The sequence below is a fragment of the Calidris pugnax genome, unplaced genomic scaffold, assembly GCF_001431845.1.
Source record: "Calidris pugnax isolate Ruff unplaced genomic scaffold, ASM143184v1 scaffold28, whole genome shotgun sequence".
Taxonomy (NCBI): domain Eukaryota; kingdom Metazoa; phylum Chordata; class Aves; order Charadriiformes; family Scolopacidae; genus Calidris; species Calidris pugnax.
Window position 1 is genome coordinate 832,955 of NW_015090842.1, and position 21,082 is coordinate 854,036.

General features: G+C 48.4%; 1 protein-coding gene and 1 long non-coding RNA gene across 3 annotated transcripts in view; one reads left to right on the forward strand and one right to left on the reverse strand.

Moving 5' to 3' along the window:
- The first annotated feature begins 770 nt into the window (after window positions 1-770).
- The window catches only part of KCTD15 (potassium channel tetramerization domain containing 15), a 50,138-nt gene continuing 29,826 nt past the window's right edge, over window positions 771-21,082 (forward strand). Inside the window, exon 1 of one of the 2 annotated variants that reach the window (XM_014942419.1) lies at window positions 771-1,366. In XM_014942419.1, the coding sequence (XP_014797905.1) occupies window positions 1,203-1,366 (164 nt within the window). In that variant the 5' untranslated portion in view covers window positions 771-1,202. The remainder of the gene's footprint in view (window positions 1,367-21,082) is intronic. The other variant, XM_014942421.1, reaches the window with a different exon arrangement.
- On the reverse strand, window positions 3,377-16,996 carry LOC106888299. Its single transcript, XR_001412084.1, has 6 exons — window positions 16,300-16,996; window positions 12,766-12,943; window positions 10,549-10,627; window positions 7,974-9,205; window positions 5,079-5,149; window positions 3,377-3,478 (listed from the first exon to the last, which is right to left on the reverse strand). It is a non-coding gene; the product is annotated as an uncharacterized LOC106888299 (long non-coding RNA).

Sequence of the window (21,082 nt, forward strand, 5' to 3'; positions counted from 1 at the left end):
ATTGCTGAGAAACACTGTCAAAGTAATGTGGGAGAAATGGGGATTCACTTTGCAATGCTGCATGTAGAGTGCTTGTCAGAGGCGAGGAAGAGCCTGGGTGCTCGGTAGCATGCTTGCAGAACAAAATACCAAGAAAATTAGATTATATTCGGAAATGTCTTCAACTATAATGTTTTGCATGTGTTGCTTTACCCATAAGGGGGAGAATGGATGGACGTTTTCTTAAACTTTTCATAAAGGGTTTTTTTTCCCGTTTGACGTGTGCCGTCTGTACCGATGGAACCGAAATCAGCTTTGAGACACACGTTTCATGCAGGATGAGCTGTGCTTTTCTTGCAGAAGAGAATTGAGGAATTTTCTTTTGCTATGGTTGTCCTCTTCATTTTTAAGACGTTTCAGTATTTTTTTGCTTTGTACATCAGCCGAAGATATTTTGGACTCGATTCAGAAATTTCACTCCTTTTCAAATGTTTTTAGGGCAGTAGACATTAGGTGGATTGTTGAATTTGTGATTTCACATGCCAGATTGTGCAGTAATTCCTAACGCGTCTTGCCACGAAAGCATGGGGCAGTTTATGTATCTTCCCATTTTCACTGCTCCCAGGTATTAATTGTTTTCAGTTTGAAAGCTTATTACTTCTTTATGTCTAATATTAAGGCTTAACTGAAAATTACCCATTTATTTCACAGTTATTGAAAATAAACCAGAAAATTGATCTTAGTTTGATGTGAAATTTACTACATGTATAAACTAAGTGCCTTAGGTACTGAGGAAGTCACTAATTTAGAGGTGTCTCGTTACTGAGACAAACTTGCAAAAACCCCCTGAATCCCAATTCACAAATTGGTTATTCGTTTGTCAGGGGATATTTCACATCTAACACATAAGCCTGCGACCTTTAATTAGAATTTTGCAGTTTGTTTTATGCCCCTTGAGGCTGACACCTTGAAAAATTTTTTTTTCTTGATTTCTTATTGCTAATAAGCATCTTTCTCTTCCCCTCTGGTACTTTGAAGAAAATGATGCAAATACACTTAATTACAGTGGTGGCAATAATTTGTTAGCCGAATATGCGATCAGGCAGATGCAAAAACGATCTGATTAGATCTGTGATCACGCTGGAAAGAAAGGTAACCCACTGCTCACGTTTTAAGAGGAACTGTTCTTTTTTTTGGCCTCGCCTTTGCAGGAGGGAAGAAGCATGTCCCGCCTGTCTCTAACGCGCTCCCCGGTTTCTCCTCTGGCCGCTCAAGGGATCCCTCTCCCCGCTCAGCTCACCAAGTCCAACGCGCCCGTGCACATCGATGTAGGAGGACACATGTACACCAGCAGCCTGGCCACCCTCACCAAGTACCCCGACTCCAGGTAAGACCCCGCCGCTCCCAGGCCCTGCCCGGGAAGAGGGAAGAGTACCTGCCAGGAATATTTCAGTGCGAAATGCGATTTATTATGTATTCGCCGGCTATGAATAATTCAGTTTCCGATTTATACAGTAACTTCACTGGGGTTCGACAGAAAAGAAAGCCTGTAAAATTTATGTATTATTTAGGGAGTCTATTCATTTTCCCTCTCAACATCCCCCGCGCTCTGCCGGTGTGTCTGAAGCACCTGTTGGTGTGCTGCCCTAGATTATTGCCAGCCGCACCAAGAAACTTCTTTCCTTCACGTTTAGGGGAAAAAAATCTTTTTTTTTCTTCCCTTAAGAAAGCAGACGGGCTCTGTTACACTGGGACTAATGGATGCTTGTGTTGGCCAGCCGGAGTGCTAGGCTGGGTGGTATCTGGGTGATATCTGGGTGGCAGCCACGGGTTGGGCTGAGCCTCTGCGTGCTTCAGGCTAGCCCTTGTGCTGGCCAGGGTGGTGACATGGCTGTGTGGCCAGTGTTATCACAGAGTGGGCTACAGGTATGGCAGATGATGAGGAGATGTGGCGTGAGGCTATTTGTGTGTGTGACAGAGGCTCTGTGACTGCCCCGCGGGGCAGCAGGCACCGAGAAGGACGGGGGACCCTGGGCAGCATCAGGCCTCTGGAGGGGACCCTGGGTTTAAGGGTTAAAGCCCATTCGTTGGAGCACTATGTTAAAACGTACCTGATACTGATTTCCAGTTGTGATGGTTAAAACAGCTCAGCTTCTTGTCAGTCAGAGCACTGCTTTTTCGGGGGGCCGGTACCACGGTGTCCCCCAAGGGAGGTGGCAGTGGCAGGGTCCCCCCCACGCTCCGTGACGTGGACCCAAAAGCAAACCAGAGCCCAGGTCAGCAGCTGCCATTGCCAGAGCTTTTGCTCCCTGCACGGCCAGTATTTCTGTACAGGGAGAGAGTTATTTTTTTGGTGTGACAACCAGCATAAAGCTCTAGTTGCAATTGAAGATTTTCCATTGGAAAGAACTAGGGACTTCTGCTCGGATTTGGCAGGTTCCCAAGCAATAAATGACATTTATAGCGACACCTTGAAACGCCTCTGATGTCATAAAGCATATGGCTGTGATTTCATTCCAAGGAGAGGGGGCTGCTGAAATTCTCCATGGAAAAGAAACAATTATTAAAATACCTCTATTTTATGACTAGGCCAAAATAATATGAGTTTTCTAGACAGTGTCTGTTTAATGATGTCTGTGTGGTACTTCTTTAATCAGAGAGAGGAAATCTCTTCAGTGGGGAGAGGTTTATAACAGAGAAGCAGACAAATGCTTCACAGTATAAAAAATACTGTGAAGATTCAGCAGTTGTAATGGAATAGCACATCTGTTTCCACATTTTAAAATATCACTGCTGACACTATTTTTAAAATATGCCCCATATCAGACTTACTTAATAAAAATTTCAGTTACAGAAGCTTTGGGAGAATATACATAAATTCACAGATTTTATTTAAAGAGAACAGAGTACTGATCTAGCCCTCCCTCTCTTTTTTTTTCTGTTTGCTAAATAACAAAAGTGCGTTTATTCAAGTTTTGCACTTGGTTTATACTAAAAGTACAAACCTTGTGACTGACCAGAGCCCAGGTGCTGCCCGATGTTTGGCTGTGTGTTGCCTTAGGTTTGTGTGGAGGTGTTATCTCAGGCTTGAACGCTTCTTCAGCTGCTGGACCTTCACTTCCCACTGCAGTAACAGCTCAGGGGACCAGACCTGGAAATCACAAAGATCTAATAGTAACCACATACAGTTTTATAGCAAAAGATATCCCTTCACCCGTGTCCCACATAGGACATACTGCTGCACACATGATGAAGCTGGATGGAGGGTACACCTCAATATTTTTTCATTTTTAAATTCTTTTCTGAATTTGGTGTCCTGTGGTGCTGCCCAGTGGCCTTGCTGGGGTCTCCCCACTAAGTGGGGCCTGCGCTCGTTCCTGGCTAAGGCAAGGACTTGCCGTTATTCCGTGTGGGTGGCTGGAGCTCCTGGCGGTGTGAATCTTCCATGGGCACAGACTGTCATCATGGGGGGCTGGTTGGGAGAGGAATCCCAGGTCTCCTGCAGATGTAGGAGGAAGGATAGAGATTTTCTGAGCCAGACCTCTAGAAATAATGCCAGAGCACTCTGGGCTTACGCTCAGTGATGGTGTGCATGGCCATGGACAGAGGTATGGCCATACCCATCCACATGTGGAGCTTTCTGGATTATTTTGGACAGCGTTATTAAACTCTCACTTTGAGCATCAGCTTAAAAATCTAAGAAATCAAACAAATTTGTAGACTGTATTTCAGCGAAAGATGTAAGCGCGTGCTGAAACGCTTTGCTAAATCTTAGCTCCAGTCACATAAAATACAGTTTGCACTCACTAAAAGTGAAAGCTGTGGGAATAAACTTCCTGTTTGCTTGTGTTACAACCCCCCTTTCCTCCTCTGTGCTCCCAAATCCCAAGGAGGCTTTTAGCTTATAGTAGATACTGCACATGTATGTTTAAGGACACATAGAGATTGTGCACATGCGTGTAAGTACTGTGTGTATACAAACCCTGACTGATGTCATGTGCTGATGGAAAACACACAAAAATAAATCATCGGATCACGTTTATGCTTCCATAGTATTTTGAGGAGGCCAAATCCTGTTAGGTCCTGGACAAACTCTGTTCACATTGACTTCCATGGGAGGGGAAGAGCTCCCAGCAGCTTGCCAGATCAGGCCCAGCAGGAGCAAGTATAGGTATGACCAGTTCCTGCCTATACCTGCTCTGCAGTCACCCCTCTGGTATGATATAAATTACACCTGACAGCAGGCAGCGGGATACAGTGCTCCTTGTCGTTCGTTAGCATTGGCTGTGCTCCGCTGGCTCTTCCCAGCTTGGGGGGCAGCTCCAGCTCTTCCCAGCTTGGGGGGCAGCTCCGGGTCTTCTCAGCTTGGGGGGCCAGCTCTGGGTCTTCCCAGCTTGGGGGGCTGTCTCTGGCTCTTCCCAGCTTGGGGGGCCAGGTCTGGCTCAGGGAGGGAAGAGACCCGGTTCTGGAAGGCTTTCTCACCTGGATCAATGATGGTCATGTGAATTTGGAGGCCAAATCTCGCATTTCAGTGATCCCGGAGTTGTTTCAGAGCAACTTTGACAAGGTCTTAGATGTTGTTTGTATTAGTGCAGCTGCTGTGAGAAGAGCGTTTGCCCATTGATTAAATTTGCATAAGTAAATGGTGCCAGTTTAGGTGTTAAAGTGAGTAGACGCCCTCTTTCCAGATAATTTTTATGTGCTACATAAATTCTCTCATCTAAAAAGGAGAAAACTTGAGCAGTGCACAACTGGTGTGGTGGAGAAGAGGGTTAAACCGCCACCGTCAGAGCTGGTTTCTAAATCACTCACGCTCACCTTACACACTGCTCTTACACACCTTTCCCATTGCCTTTCTGAATGAAACACCATCCAGGAAAGCACACTGCCCTTTCAGAGGGTGAAAGGTGGGGAAGATGAGAAACATACAAAATTTCTGTGACCGCCATCATTATGCTGTTGTTGACCACAATTTTATCTCGAAATAATACTATTAATCCCTCTTCCTATAGCTCTTTGAGGCTGCTTTCAGTGCATAGCCAAAATTGCCACTGAAGATAACAAGCTTTGGAGGTACCAGGAGGCTGGTGTTGCCTTACCTGGATCTGAGGCTCAGTTTCAGCAGTTTATTTTCAGCATGGTCTCCCACCAAAACTTCCAACTCTGGTAGCTGTGAGTTACAGGTGAAAAGAAAAAACAAAAACATTGAAGCCGTCAACATCTTATTTCTAAAGTAACTGGCTAAATAGACAAATTGTTCATCTTTGAGACCATTTTCTCTAGAAATTCCATTCATGTTTTCACCCAGAGGACCTCTAAAGCAGCTCCTTCACACATTGACACTTGAATACGGATTTATATGACAGATTGTAAAGGCTGCAAAAGCTCTAGCACATCTATAAAGTGAGTCACAAATTGTATTTATCCAAGGGAGCGAGACAATTCTTACGTTTAAGAAACAAACCCACACCAGAACGTGCAGTCAGGAGTACTCAAAGCCAGATCATCCCATCTCACCCCCACCACGTCAGTGGCAAACATCTCATGGACTTCAAGTGGAAGAGAAGTTCCAAATCCCAGCAAGCCCCAGCTCCAGGATTTCACTGGAAGTTTTGATACGGGTTTGGATTTCCGTTAGAAAGCAAGGCCAGATTTTTCATCTTTTCACAGCCCTGAATAGTGTTTTTAGCTCAGGGAATTGCTGTGAGCGCTTTGCGAGTTGTTCTGCTATAAAAGGTAAATATATTTACCTTACATTCTTGGCTAATTAATATTTGTTGTACAGCCCTCTATTAAAGGTACCTATGTTCTTCTATTCAAAATGTGTTTACAAAAGGTCACGCTTTCCGTGGCGTCAGTCGTGACAAAAGCGAGCAGAAATCATTCTAATTGAAGTGGTGATGTCTAGGTGGGAATGGTGGGGGTGCACAGAGCTGCCCCCCAACACTTTGTAGCTCAGGACCTGTCAGACCAGACCTCTCTGCTCCCAGCCTTTCCTCTGTCAGGGTACCCTAAGCCGCTGTTCTTGAGTATTTCTGGTGGTTTTCTTACCTCTTCAGGAAAAGGGAGCTTTTTGCCCCCCTGGCCCAAGGTGTGCTGAGCCACAGAGCACCTCCTGATCTCAGCTCTTGGGGCACCTGGGCTTTCCCACCCCCTTCTCTAGAGGCTCTGTCCTCCAAAGAAAACCAGCACAGGCTTAATGAACTGTTTCAGAAACTAACGATGTGACCTTAGCTCTTGCAAGACATAGTAGAGTTTTCCAGACATATCCCTGCCTCACTTTTCTCAGAACCCATGGACTTTTTTGGTGATTTACAAAGGAGTCCCCCAAAGCACATCTTCTCTTCTGAATGTTTCTTGTATAGACCCTCCCTCACCCAAGCTCTGTTACCAAGCGTGACTTTATCATTCTAGCTACTCTGCAACTATCTGTGAGTTTTAATTCCCCTCCTGATTCCTCCAGAACCTCCATCTCTCTGGTGGCTGGAGCTCAGCCCTGTCACCTGAGATCTTCTGCTTCTCCCACTGCTTCTGCAGACACACCAGGCTGGACTGAGTTCAGGGGAATGTTCTTCTCCAAGTTTTAGGACCTCTCTGTTGTCCCTGACAGGACATGGTCACTGACACCATGTAGTGTAATACAGTGGTTCCATACACTCAAACACGGCGCTTACTGAGCTACAAGGCAGGTTCTCCACCTCAGCCATTACACCAAGGGCTCCATGCTGGGTCCTGCTCTCTTCTTCTTGGGAGGGAGCAGGGAAATTCTTAATTCAGATGTGCTCAGGATATATAATTTGTGTTTAGGATATATAATTGTCCAGACTTAGCACACTTGAGAGCATCTCTTACATCTTGCTCTTGTAGAATCTATCTAATGTCACTCTTACTGTGACTTACTTTCTGATTTCCCATCAAATCTATGTAATCTTGATATTATTACAAGAAAACGTCCAATTAACAAATTCTGTCACTTCCCCCATGTTGGTGGTTAGGGTGTAAATCAGTTCTTAAACAAGACCTGTGCTTTGGACAGGGCTCATAACTGGAGATTGTTGATGGCTGCAGAAGCACCAGATCCCACTCTGGAGCATCAGCTCTCCTGGGTTGGCACAGCCTCTGCAGCATTGGTAGTGTCCGTCCTGACTTAGGTGTCTCCCAAACCTCTCCATGCTGCTCACCCACCCACCACCTGTGTAGTCTCTTGTCCCTCTCCAGTCCCTCTGGATGCCTCCTAAATGACTTTTTAGCCCAGGGAAGGGGACAGACAAGCGCACTGCCATGGCACAGTCCACCCTTCATAGGATCCTGCTCTTCCCACTGAGGGCAGCTGCTGAGCACCCTGTCTGTGGGGTGACACGGGGCTCTGGAGGGCTGTGCATCACCCACAAGACAAGGAGTTCCTGAGCAGGGCCAGCAGCCCACATTCAGGCAAAGCGCTACAAAACGCGCCTGCATGCGAGCTGCGGCGCAAAGCTCATTAATTTTAATGGGTATTGTGAACTTAAACCGTACACAGACTTTAAAGCAAAACACCTGAGGAGGCAGGAGCAAGTGTTTTTCCTGCCCGTTACAGATGCTGGGAGATGCAGGCTGTGGGCATGCTGCACGCCAGCCTGGCAGCTCTGGGGACGGGGGGGAGCCTGCCGGGGCTCCCCACAGCTCTGCCCCTGGCCAAGGCCATCAGGTGTGTGCTGCACATGAGAGCAAGAGCCAAAACCCAGAGGTTTTGGGTATATGCAGTGCCTTTTTCTGAATTAACATAAGAATTTTCGCAGAGATTAAAATCACGTTCAGTTTCATTTCATGCACCTGCAATTTAGAGATAAATCTTTTCAGTTTTTCTTACTTGTTTATTGACTGGGCAAACCTCTCGTTGGTTTCCAAGGGAATTTTGACCAGCAGAACCCTTAAGGAAAAAAAACCCTTAAAAAGCACCTTTCCCCTTCCCACCCTCTGTCTCCCCCCAGTCTGCCTGTGGATGTATCACTTACCGAGTGGGAGCTGGAGCGAGGGCAGGAGCTGCCATTGCCAGGCTGCTGGATCAGGGGGTGTAAAATGAGCTGTTTTGTGGGGTGCTGCGTGGCTGAGGTCCCACAAGGCCGTGCCGTGCTCCGATGAGCCCAGGGGAAGGTGTGAAGCGTGGGTTCCCATGAGCTGATGGACCAGTGTTCCTGCTGGGATGCTTCCAGTGAGTGGGGCAGAGCCTGGGGCTGGAGGTGAGGAGCTGCTTCCCCTCACAGGCAGAGGAAAACAACAGTATTCTGTTATTTTTTGTGGAAAATAACAGAAATTAGTAACAGGGGTGTAACGCCAGCTGGGAAAGATGCTGTTAGATACCTTGTCTCAGTCCTGGAGATGGGAAGGACACCGTAACAGCACATTTCCCCGTGTTACCCAGGGCTGTGGTTGCCCAGCTGGAGCAGTAGCTTTGGTGGGGAAGGAGAAGAGTCCTAGTAGCCCCAACCCTTCACTCCGGTGACTTGGGGGGGACGGGAGGGAAGGAATTTACAGGGAAACTGATTTTTCAGACCCGTCTGCGTCCACCTCTCCAGGACCTCCTGCTCACTGGCACGTTGGGAGCCCCAGCAGAGCTGAGCTGTCTGCTGTGATGAAGGTGTTTGCTGCTCAGGGGAGGGGGTCACCGCTGCCGGGGACTGTGGGGAGGCAGTGGCTGCCCCTCGGGAGTGCAGAGCTGACTGTAATTGGGTGCTCAGGTGGGGCCCTGCCTCTGAATGAATTATTTGTGTGTTTACTTGGAATATTTGATGAAACGTACAAGGAAAATACTGCCTGGCTAGTCTCTGATGGACAGTTCTTTGGAAACGGCTGTTTCTCTGTATACATTTGCAGCCTGGGTTGTGTGTAGTTCTAGGCATAAAGGGTATTATGGCACCTAGGAGGGGCACACCAGCTAGTGATGGAGAGGAGACAGCAAATCGACACTCCTCTGACCTACAGAGGTAAAATTATGGCTGTAGTGCTGTGTCTGGCACAGGCCGTTCAAAAACCTGAATTTGAGAAAATTGCACATTCCTATCCAGATAGGAGCTTATTGGGCTCAGCTGGTCAAAGGGGAGAGCAGGCATCTCCGTGTAGCCTGGCTGTGGTCAGGAGGGGTGTCACTTACAGCCATCCAGAAGGTGAACATTGACCCGTGTCTCCGGTACCTTCGATGCAGATCCCAGCCGACCTCCTCTTGTTTTCTGCACTTCCCTTTCTTTCTCTGCAACGATAACACGAGTAGAGCTGAGTTAGACTTCGCACATCAGTAATGCCCACCCCTCTTGCTCACAGCAGGTTGAAAACTAGCCTTATTAAAAGTCAGAAAGAGAAGGCCAGCAGACAAGGAGACCAAAAATTCAGCTTTTTTTTTTTTTCTTTTAAATTTTATTTAGCACTCTCTATTTATAGCAGTTTCTGAGGTGAGTTGGTCACGTACTTTGCCATTTCTTTCATTGCTGCTTTTGCTTACCACTCACCTGACAGGGCACCATGGTGCCAGCGGCACAATTTCAGTATTTTTTCAGCAGTCATTTTTGGGGCGGTAGCATGAAAAGCATGAGCATCATCTTTTGAGAAACCACTCCTGTGGGATGCTGTGGAATCAGCCTGTCTCCTCCTTCCACGTGCTGCTGGGGGAGGCAGTTCCTGCTGGTGAGCGTGGGGTGAAGTACAGCCCCTGTGCTGGGGTTTACGCTGAGAGCAAAGGGGAATCCCTTTATTGATGGCTCCTTCATGTGCTGTGCACCCAGATCCCTCGTCGCGAGGAAAGGAGTTGTGTAAAGAGGTGGATTGGGTAGCTTTGTACTGGAAATCGTGTCCTGAGGTCACGGCAAAGCACCGGGACCAGTGGGGCAGAGGAGGTGTTACCTCTTCACAGCTGGTCTTTGAATCCACGTCACTGGCGTTTGCCTTCTGATTTATAAAGACCCTGCGATGGCAAGTTGGCTTGGTCTGCTTAGGGGGATATTTCATGAACTACTTAGGAAGTTTATAAAACAGACTCCCTGGATTATGAAGCAAGGGGGTATCTGTTTTGTAAGGAACATGTTATGAAATGAATTTGTCTCTAGGCCTAACTTAATTATTTTAATGATCCCACTGGTGGTTGTCGTAGGTGTCGTTCTGTGTATATATTGTGACCTACATGCTTGTGATCATTTATGAAATCTAAGATTTAAAAATACATTGGACCTTATTAATTCCTTGCCTGCTTCCACTGAAATACATGGAGGTAGTTTGGATATTGGGTGGTTGGGCCAAATCGCTCTTCCCACTAAGTCAATGAGAGTTTTACCGTAAGCTTAAATGGAAACAAAATAAGCCCTATTCTTCTAGAAAACTGTCCCTAATGATAAACCTGGCCAAAATAATCCCTAGCATAACCCTGATGAGCCCTGGGGAGTTACACCAGGGATGGATGCTGGTTTGATGTGTGGAGAGGAGTCATGAGAACCAGAATGTTGTTGTAAGGTGCTTCTGCTGGGCATCCAATGTACTCGGTCTCAGAAATACCTGGAAGTGTAAAACCAACGGGCAAATGAAGACAAAGCATCGTGCACATACCTTTCCTGCTCAGGCAGCCTTCCCAAAGAGATGACTCCGCTGGCTTTGGAGGAGTTTCTCCAAATTTGTACCTGTATAACTGAAATCAGAATTAATCTATTCATGGGTTAATAAAATCTTTAAGAACAAAGTGCATATTTAAATAGAAGAAAACTGCAGGCACGCAAACATGGGATTTGTGTGTGAAAGCACGAGGGAGGCTGGATTTCTGGAGCACAGAGTAAGGAGGGGCTGTTGGAGGATGCGGGGCTGGGGGAGACAGGGCTGGTGGCCCGTGCTGCTGCTGGCCACGTGGCCACTGCCAGCTTTCTCTGTTGGATGGAATGTCATAAATTGAGGAGTACACCTAGTCCTTGCAGTGTGTCCCTAGTGCTGTGCTGACATGAAACACACAGTCTGGTGGCTGGCACAGGTCAGTGCTGTCAGTCACTCTCATCCCTGGTGTAACTCCACCGAGACAGTCACAGGGGCTCTCCTCACCCAGTTCCGTAACTGGGAGAGGCTGCAGAGCTGGGGTTGTAACTCTGGAGTTAGAAACTCTTATCTCCGTGCTCTGGCCACCAGACTGCCTGCTCCATCGCCTCATCGGCTGTGATCAGCATGAACCTCAGCCTTTTGATGCTTAAAAAAGAAATGACTCCCATCAACATTTCAGAGGGGTTTGGTTTTTTGTTTTTGCCGGATTTGCTCTCCCTTGAAGCCCTGCCAGGCGGGATGGCCTTCAAAGGCTAAAATTGCAGCTTTTTCATCTGCTGAGGAACCACGTAAAGCAAAACCTGCAAGGAGCCCTGTGCGTGGCTGGCGGGAAGCTGCTGTGCAGCGTTTGCACCCTTGCTGTTGGTGGGACTCGGGAGGGATGGGTTGGCAAGGGCTGGAAACTGAGATTTGTGCCGTAAAGCTGAAAGGCTGCAGGAATCCCAGTCCAGAGGGCAGGCTCCCGTTACGCCCCTCTCCTAATGGAGTGCAGATGTGACCAGCACTGCAGGTAATCCGTTAGATCTGGTAGAGGCTTCTGCAGCCACAAAGCTCTCTCTCTGGAGAAAGCAGACAATGAAAACCAGGGACTCTTTTCCACCTCTTCGGCGTCATGCTGTGTGGTGCCCACAAGTTGTACCGGTGCCATTCGCACCAAAGGCTGCAGCTTTGGCATTTGGGGACCGTGGTGTGCCTTCCAGGAGACTGCTGCTTAAATTCTGCTGTTGCAAAATTTACATACAATTTAACGGGCAACTTTGGCCAGTGGAACTCCATGGGAACCAGAAGATGACAATAGAGAGGAGCTGGGTCCTCTGCTTGTGCTGAGGTCGTCTGGGAGGGAATGAGGGCTGAATTCAGGCCAGTGGTACTTAACACTGCTGTTGAATGAGGGAAAAAAATTCAATGACCACTTCTTAATCTTGCAGAGGGGGGGAAAAAAAAAACCAAGCATGGATTTGTAACCAGTTCCAAACGTATTTCCTCTTCTGCTCACATCCAGTTACAGTCTGTTTGCAGACGCGAGGGTTAAAGCGGGGGCCTCCTTCTGCTTTCAATTAAATCAAAGGATGTTTTGGCCTTGACTTCACTGGGCCCAGAATCAAACCCATGACCATGGTATTGTATTTAAGAATGAATCTCTTGCAGTCACATAAAAAAGCCAGGTTCAGCTTTCAATACCTCATCAGGGTCCAGCAGTTAATGGCTTTCTTATTATTCTCAAGTTTTTGCCAAGCCTCATTCTGCACGGGGAGCGTCCTCTGTGCAGCAGGTGCACTGCTGTCTCCTTCCCAGTGCTGGATCCCTCTCCATAGCCCCCGGACCAGGGTCTCCCCCTTTTTTTGGGAATGTGGTGGTGGAGCCGGGCTCTCCCCAGCGGCTGTGTCAGCGGGTTGCTGCCTCCCTGCCCCTGCTCGTGTCCTGCTGCAGGAACAAAAACCTACTGGAAATTCCAATTCCGTTCTGCCCAGCAGCTCGGGCTCACCAGCAAAAACTAGTGCCTTTTGCACAATTCTTCCTGCCTGGTATGGGTTTAAGGGCTTTGGTGGCTGTTCTCCCTTCAAAATAGCTTTTTAACGAATGGTTCTTGATGTGTTCAGTGTCTTTAAGTGAACAGGCAGGAAAAATGCGTTGGGTACAGCTTAATCAGAGGTAAGAATAAACAGAAGCATCATTCGTTCATCGATTTAAGTGTGATAACAAAAATATGGATAGAGAACTGGATGCAACCCAGTCACATACCTGCTTGTAGGGAGCTGTAACCAGTGGCAGTGTGTCCGTAGCTCCCCGCAGTGTCTTCGTGCCGGAGCGAGCCGTGGTGTGAGCGGTGCCGGGGGCGTCCAGCAGCGTCACTCTAGGGGTGGTGTGTGGGACTGGGCAAAATCAGTGCCCTTTACTCTCTGGAGGACAGAAGGATGGGCTGCAGGAAAAGCAAATTGAGGAAAAATGTAAGATAAGCCCTTTGTTTTTTGGTATTATCATTCTCAGGAACTGGAAAGCTTAGCAAATGGACATAGCAACCAATAGCCCAGCAGTGTGGGCAGATTCTTTTAAGCAGAAAGTGAGTTTTTCCCTGCCCAGAGAGGCGTCGTTGTTCCTGTTTGCAGCAGGGTGAGTGTCCCCGTGCAGCGGGGGCTGGCGTGGGCAGCCAGGGTCACCCACTGCTCCTGCTCATCCCATGTCTGGGAGCTCGTTTCTGGAAATAAAGAAAAGAATCTTGGGAAAAAGCCGCTCAGCTTTTGCATGCCTGGGGTCAGACGTGAAGGGCTGTGGCTCGTAAATATTCCAGCTGTTTGCGTGAGCGGCAGGTACCAAGGCGAGCGCGTTGGCTGTCCCTGAGGAGTCTGTACAAGGCTGTGCAGCCCTCCAGTGCCCGTCCCTCTCCCGCTGCTGCGGCCTGAAACGTGCCGGTTTCGGGGCACCCACTCATGCAAAGGATGCGGAGGGCCCCACTCGCACCCGGAAAGCTAAATGAGTGCCATTTGGAATTTTCCCCTGCCTTCACCGAGTCCCAGTGGGAGTTTCGCTCTTGACTTCAATGAGCGAGGATTTAGCCCATTTATATTAAAATAAAACTAGTATCTGCATGTTTTCCAGCCTCCCAGCGTGCCCAGTTGTACAAGGGTGATGTTAAGTGGGAGTAATGTCCGGAACGAGTCAGGGTTGAAAATCTTAGTGAAGCTCCTGGGCTGGTCCCAGTTGGAGTGACACGGAGTGGGAGCAGGCACTTGGAGCAGCCCTGTGCTGGCCGGGGCCCTGGCCGCGGTGCAGGGAGAAGGGGTGGTTAAAGGAACAGCAAGAAAAGGCTTGTATAGGCAGGAATGTTCTACTTGAATTGTGCACCTTCTCGTGTATTAACAGCTTAATTCCACAGAGTGCCCGCAGCTCCCACAGAGCTTGAGCTGAAATGCAGTTCTTGCAGGATCCGGGCCTTTGGGAAACTGGGGAATGCTTTGGGAAACTAAGATGCTAGGTTAGGGTTTTGTTTTAAATTAAAGAATTTTTGTCCTGCATTGATTTTCATGGCCAATACTTAGTGTTAAATTCTTTGTTGAGCAAACATGAAAGGCCAAGAACCCTCTCAGGGCTTAAATCAGAGCAGCAGCAACAATGGCATAATAAAAATAGGATACTTCTAGCAACATAAATTTGTATTAATATTTTTAATCTGCAACTACTTAGACAAAGGCTCAGTTAGAATGAAGTAAAAGACGCAAGAAGAGTAAAAGTAACCTGAACTTTGTACTGGAAAAAAATTATAGTATTGGAAATCCAGCTAATGTGTGCTTCTTTAACTTCAAATGTAAGTCCACAATTTAAAATGAAGAGAGGAATTCCCAAATAGATGGGTATTACCTACAACGTATGACTCTCTCTGCAGTTACCTGGACTTGAATATTTAGCTCCTACCACTAACAAGTTCTGCGTTTTGAGGGTTCATAGCGTATTGTAATATTATTTGGTTACTTTTATTAAAAATATGCAAGTCAGCCAGGCTCTGCCCTGCTCGCTCTCCCCGGGTAGTTGCTGCCTGTTGGGAACAGGGGTGGCAGAACTGGCCGGTCTTGAACTGCAGCGACTGCAGCTTGTGTGGGGCTGCCCAGTGTCTGCAGCATCTGCATCTGCCCCGCGTGGCCCAGGCCTCTCTTCTGGCCACGGGTGCTCCACAGCAGCACAGCCAGCCCAAATGGATGCAAAGGGTATGATTAAGCATCAAAAAATGATGGGAAGCTGTTTGTCACTGCCCCTGCTACAGAGGGTGAACATCAGTGCCACCACAGTGGCGCACAGGGAACTTCTGGAACTTTTAATGGAGAAATGCAAATTGCACCTGCATTTGAAAGTTACATTTTTTTTTCTTGTTAAGCACAGCAAATGCATTTTGTGACTGACGGCTGAAATAACTGTGGTGGGATGCTGATGTGTGTAGCGAATGAGCGCGGCTCTGTCTGTGTGTGTCTGCTTATCCTGCCTGTAAATGTGGTTATACGCCGAATGCCATGAAAGGATTCATAATGCAGCAATTAACATACTAGAAACTGTTTGTTTAGCGAAGTCTTTTTATAGCTGTTAAAATAACACACTAAAATATACAAACGCTACTTTAGTAAGGCAAAATAAAATGGGGAGCCTGACGGAGGGCTGGGTTCTGCCACCATTACTCGTGGTGAGCAGCACTTTGCTCCTGAGCTGTCGACTGCCCCTGGGACGGGTGACAGGAGCCGGGCCCCGGGGAGCAGACACGTGGCTGGTAAATTTGGGATGAGTGTCCAGTGCTGATGGGCATCGTCCCGGTATCCCAATGATGTGAGGGGCTTAGGGGTAACACCCTGGTAAACTCAGTGGAAATGAAAAGCCTGGAAAGAAATGCTCCTGGGAGCCTTAATTCCCTTGGTCTGCTCATTGTAATTGTTGGACCCACTCCTCCTCCTCCTCCTCCTCCTCCCTGCTGGGATGCTTGGCCACGCAAATGCAGGACCAGGGTGGCTCTTGACTACCAAGAGAATTTTTTAAGCCAGGAGAAGACAGTGAGCTTCTTGGCCTGGGATTAGTGTTTCCAATTTCTTCTCTTAACTGCTAATTTATGTACAGGCAGTACTGTCTCTACAAACTGAAAAATAAGTATCATGCATCAAAAAATCTAAGAATCCATATACATCTCCATGAAATTATATATCCAAGTCACCCGCCAAAGTGTCTGAAGTGTGGAGATAGGCTGTTAGCAACAGGCAGAAGAGAGAGCTGTAGGATCTCTTATCCTTACCATGAATGCTTTATGGTATTTCAAAAATAATAGGTAATTTCCATTTCAGTGGATTTTATTACCTGTTGCTCCAGTGGAGTTTAATTGATAGTAACAGAACTGAAAACATAATGTCTGTGCCTTTGTTTTGACTTAAATACGTTACATATCTAATTTTGCCTTTTAGTGATGGTATAAAAAGAAGAAAAAAAAAATCCTTGCAGAACTTCCTAGGAATGATTCTGCATGGTAGATGATAATGTTCTTTATGGATTATTGACTTTTAAAAATACATGTTGATATTATATAGACTAGCTCTGATCTATTGCAAAAATAGATATTCCAGCCTGAATAGCAAAATATGAAGTATTAAATCTAGGTAATAGATCCTGCAGTTCCTTCAGGTGCTTAATAGTTAATGAGTGTAATATCCTTCAAAAGCACTGCAAAGTGAGGGTAGGGCTCAAAAACCTCCTATGGCATTGTAGGACCAGAGTTGGGAGGCAGAATCGGGAGATGGATAAAGCTCTTACCTTGTGAGTTACCTCCTCCATCCCTCTGCTGAGATCAGACCGTACAACTTGATGCTCTTTTCTTGAGAGTTTTGGGGTCACAGGCTGTAGTATCTCCGTTTGGTTCTCATGGATCAGTGCTGTCCTTGACCGTCTGTGGTAGCTTGCTTGTGCCATCAGGGTTGGAGGGTCCGGGGCTGAGCGGTGCCTCTCTGGGGCCAGGCAGTGCCCGTGGGACGCCGGGGTCCCAGGCTGCCCCACTGAGACACTGGTGCTTGCCCTGGTCTGGTAGGAGCAGTGGGAGAAGGAGTGGGTGGTTGGGATGGCTTGAGCAGAGCAGGACCTGGCTAACGCTGCGGGCTCGATGCCTGAACTCCCTTTGGGGCTGGAAGCTGGCTCCTGATCTGGGCTTACCTGTGCCAGAAACCCCCTTGGGGGCACCTCTGTGTGTCTTCAGGCATGTGAACCAGTCCCAAAAGCACGTGTGGCTGCTTGGATTTCAGAGTTTGCAGAGCAGCAGTTTATACCCCCAGTTTAAGACTCAGAGTCTCCTCCACATACCCTTTTTCCCATCACTGTACAAATAAAAGATTTAAAAGATGCTTACAACAAAATCCTCCCCAGCTCAAACACCCTCCGAGCCAAGCGTAGGCCTGCAGCCATCCGAGGTGGTCAAGATGTTATCTTTGATGAGGATGGGAGCCGTGGTGGAGCCGCAGGGCGAAGGCGGCGCAGTGCTCCTGCTCCATCCCGCAGCCAGGCCAGGGGTGCACAGACCCTTAGTGCTGCCTCCTCTAACGGGAAAAGGGCTTAAAATCAGCAGTGGGGTAACAGGGCGTGAGGGTTCAGTATAACCATCCAGCACTTGTTCCTTATAGCCGAAGTTGTAAAGGGAGGCAGCTCAGAAATCCTGCTGCAGACAGATGCAGCCTTTAGCCAGGTTCTGCAGGGCGGGAGGGAGCGTCTGTCCTGGCAGAAATGACATTTTAATGGCTTTTTCTTACAACTGCCATCAGGGCAGGAGGCAGAGGACACCCCTTCGCTGCTCAGCTGGGACAGCCCTGTCCTCTCCTGGCCAGCTCTCCTCGCTTCTCAGGTGGGTTGGGATTTTTTAACATACACCCCTCGGGAAAGCAGCTGCAGGTTCTTTCTCCATTACGGTTTGCTTTGCTTGGAACTTATACACAAACCCAGTCGGTTTTACAGTAAAAATAATGGAAATATGAAAAAGATGCCCACCCCAGACGGTGCTGCCGCGGCGGGGATGTAGCGTGCTTGGGCAGGGTGCTGCTGCTCCAGCCCCTCTGTCCCAGCAGGTACCTTCTTGTGCTGGGACAAGGGACAGGCTCAGAGCAGACCCAGCTGTGCCAGACCCAGCGTGAGGTGCCCCGGTCTCTCCAGCACCTCTGCTCCAATTCACAGCATTTTTTTCTCTTCCCAGCAGATAACAGTATCTATCCCTACCCACCTTGAGCAAATATTTGAGAGATAAGCAGCACTGTTTGCGCTCGGCAGCCACCATGGGCTCTGCTCACACACCTGGGATGCGTTGCTAATGTGTCCCGGGGGCAGGTTTGGGTCATGCTCGGTGTCCCAGCCCAAAACAACCCTCTTCCTCCTCCCTGCAGTGTTTCCCACAACCACCACCACCTCCTCCAGCTCCACAGCAAGGCCCGACAGCCAAACACTACTGACCCCACTGCCTACAGAACACAGCCCGCGTGGGCTTGGCGGCGCGGAGCAGGAGGGGTGGCAGGTAGAGCCAAGGGCATCGAGGGGAGCACAGACCCCCCCAATCTTGCAGGACCCCCAGACGGGCATTTCTCTCCTCTTCCCCTCTCCTCCCATGAAAGTCAGGGAAGAGACGCCTTTTAATGACAGTTTGCTGAAATGTGTGTGCTCCCTGCTGATTTGACATTGGGCAGAAAGAGTGTCTACAGAATCAATTTTTAATAACTGTAAACAACTAAATTATGAATGACAAAAAAATACCACTGAACGGTTAAATATTAATCATGTAATTACTTAAATTAATACTTTTAGTGCAATGTTGTGATAGAGAGTTTTACTTACGCGGTGTTGCTGGGCTGTCTGGGTGGATGTCGGGGTGGGGACGGGACCCCAGCAGCCTCCCCAGTGGTGGGACTTGGGAGTGGAGGGCTCTGCTGGTGCTCCTCTGGAGCCTCTGGAACCAGGGTGATTACGAAAGACCTTCAGTTTCCTGTTGAAATAGAGAGCTGTCTTGAAAATGGCTAAACTGGCCTTAAACCAGAAAGCAACCCCCGCCACCACCCCAAAAACTGTCCCAAAGTGCCGTTGAACGCCCGCCCAACGGGTAGAAAAACTGCTTGGAAGTTCTGGTGGAGGGGTGTGGGTACCAGCAGCCGTCTGTAGGTCCTTGTACACAGCTTCCTCCCTGCCCAAGAAGCTAAGAAAAGAATTTACTGGCGCCCCTGTCCTTGTGGGTTGGCTGGCTGTGTTGTTTGTTTTTAATCTAATAAAAGGAGATCTTAATATCATAGTAAAATCGGTACAAAGCTAGAAACTCGCCCCTTGGCATTTTGGCGAAACATTATTGAAAATGTAAAAGCCTTCAGCAGAAACAACAGAAGCACAAAGAAATTGTAGAAAATAGGATCAACAGGTTGTGCTCTGGGTGTTGGGAGAAGCAGGGAAGAGCATCCAGCTGGGGCTGGAGGTGCCGGTGAGACCCGCTCAGCTGGAGGCTGGACACCATCCCCGTGGTGGCCTCTGCTCCGCAGGGACACAACATGGTGGTGGCCGGGAGCAGGGCCATTGCCAGGAGGGCAGGAGCAGGGGAGGAGGAGACCTGGAGGGCTGGGAAGAGCCGTGCTGGGAAGGTGGTGTGAGCGTAGTGGAACCTGGTGGCAATGGAAAGGCAAGGTTGCCATCCTTGCAGCTCCCTGGACTGATCCATGCCCGGTCTGCTCCCTGCCTGGAAATTAAGCCCTGAACGGAAATTTTAGGAGTGTTTTTAAATTAGGAAGTGCAGCACCTCTTGCAGAAGGTGGGGATGCTGAAGAAGCGTTCATTGCTCAGACTCACCCATCGCTGTGGGATCCAAGTGTGGCTTTTTTACCTCGGCTCTGTTTTCTGGAACCTTCCACTTCCTCACAAACATCACTGGAAGCACCATTCCCCCCCACCATAAGCGAGTGCCTCCTGAAAACACCATCACCCAGCTTGTCCACCATCATAAAACCCACCACTTTGGGGTGACAGCTGCCCAATCTGAGCCTGCACTGACTCCCCACGGCTTTAACTCTCACCACACGGCAGGGCGCTGGAGGGAGCAGCTCCCTGAGGCCACCAGCCCGACCAGTACCCCATTTCTGGTGGAACATCAAGTTCACACAGTGTAAAACCATTCCCATCCCCTTGCACTCGCTGACTTGCCGCCTCTCTGACAGCCTGTGTGCATTTTCTTCCATGCTTCTTCATTCTGGCCACCCAAGACCCCTCCACAGAGCAAATCCCATCCCGGTGGGGTTCGTGGAGCTGCCCCCAGTCACCCTGCTCTTTTCCATGGCTTAACACATGACGAGTCACCCCATCAGGTGCATTTTCCTTTGGAAGCTGCCGCCTGAGTTCTCTTTGTGCTCTCACAGCGTTGCTTTTCGGATGGACTTCCTACAGGTAGGGGTTTTAGCGGGGAGAAGCAGGAGGACTTTCCGCACCCAGCATTACAGCAGGCTGCAGGGAAGTTGGTTCTTGGAACATCGCAGCCCCCTAAAACGTCAAATAAATCCTTAAACTATTCATCACTCTGTTTTTGGGGTGGCAGTTAAGTCTTTCAACACTCTGCAAGTTTCTTTCCCCAGCAGTAATTTTGCTGGTGAAGAAATACAGCTCAGGGCACTCCACAAAGGCCTCAAAATTCATGTTTTGTTTTCATTACCAAAAAAATGCTTCACTACGTTAAAGAGCAGCCCATTAAAACCTTGTACCCTCTCTCTTCCCTGTGCCCTGGCACTGTTGGCAAACTTTCCCCCCTGCGCACGGTAAAGCCCCGCAGCTGCCTTCACCTCCATTTTCAGGCTTCACAGGGAAAGGGCAGCAAAGAGGAGGAGGTTTATGCCACAGCCCAGCTCCTTTTGGGGTGAGATCCCAAAACTTCCAGCAGCCACACAGATTTACTCGGTAAATGCACCGCACTTAGCTGCTTGGTCGGTGTTGTCCTCTCCTTTGGGTCTAACCCAGCACAGCACACTGGCTCCTGTGCATGTCTAAGGAAGTAAATTAACTGTCTGGTTCCTGGAATAAAATTTAACACGGCACAAAGCAATATATTTAACTGTCTCAGGCAAATAGCCCTAAAATAAACAAAAAAGGAAATAATGAATTACTGGAGGCTTACCGAACCTTGGGATTATATAAATTAAATGTTGCTGCATGAACTGGATGGTGTTTTCTGATACCGATGAAAAGCTAGAGGTTGAAGAAAAACAGTAAACTGATTATAATTAGGGTTCAGGGGAGCATTTGGTTATTCTGGTAAGTCACTCTACAAGCTGAGTGCATGGGCACGGGAGCAGGCAGGAGAACCTGGGGCTTGCTTAAGAGGGCAGAAAGCTTTTCAGCTGGACTCCGCGGGGGCTTGCGAAGTCCAGTTTTATTTAATATCTCCGCCGTTAATTTAGAAATAAACGGCACGTTAATTAAATCTGCAACTAAATTAGCAAGCCAGGAGATCAGGTGCAGCTGTGGAGAGAAGAACCTGGCAGGTGAGCGGTGTGGGACACAGCTGGGGTCAATCCTGCCCTGTCCCACCACCATCCCTGGC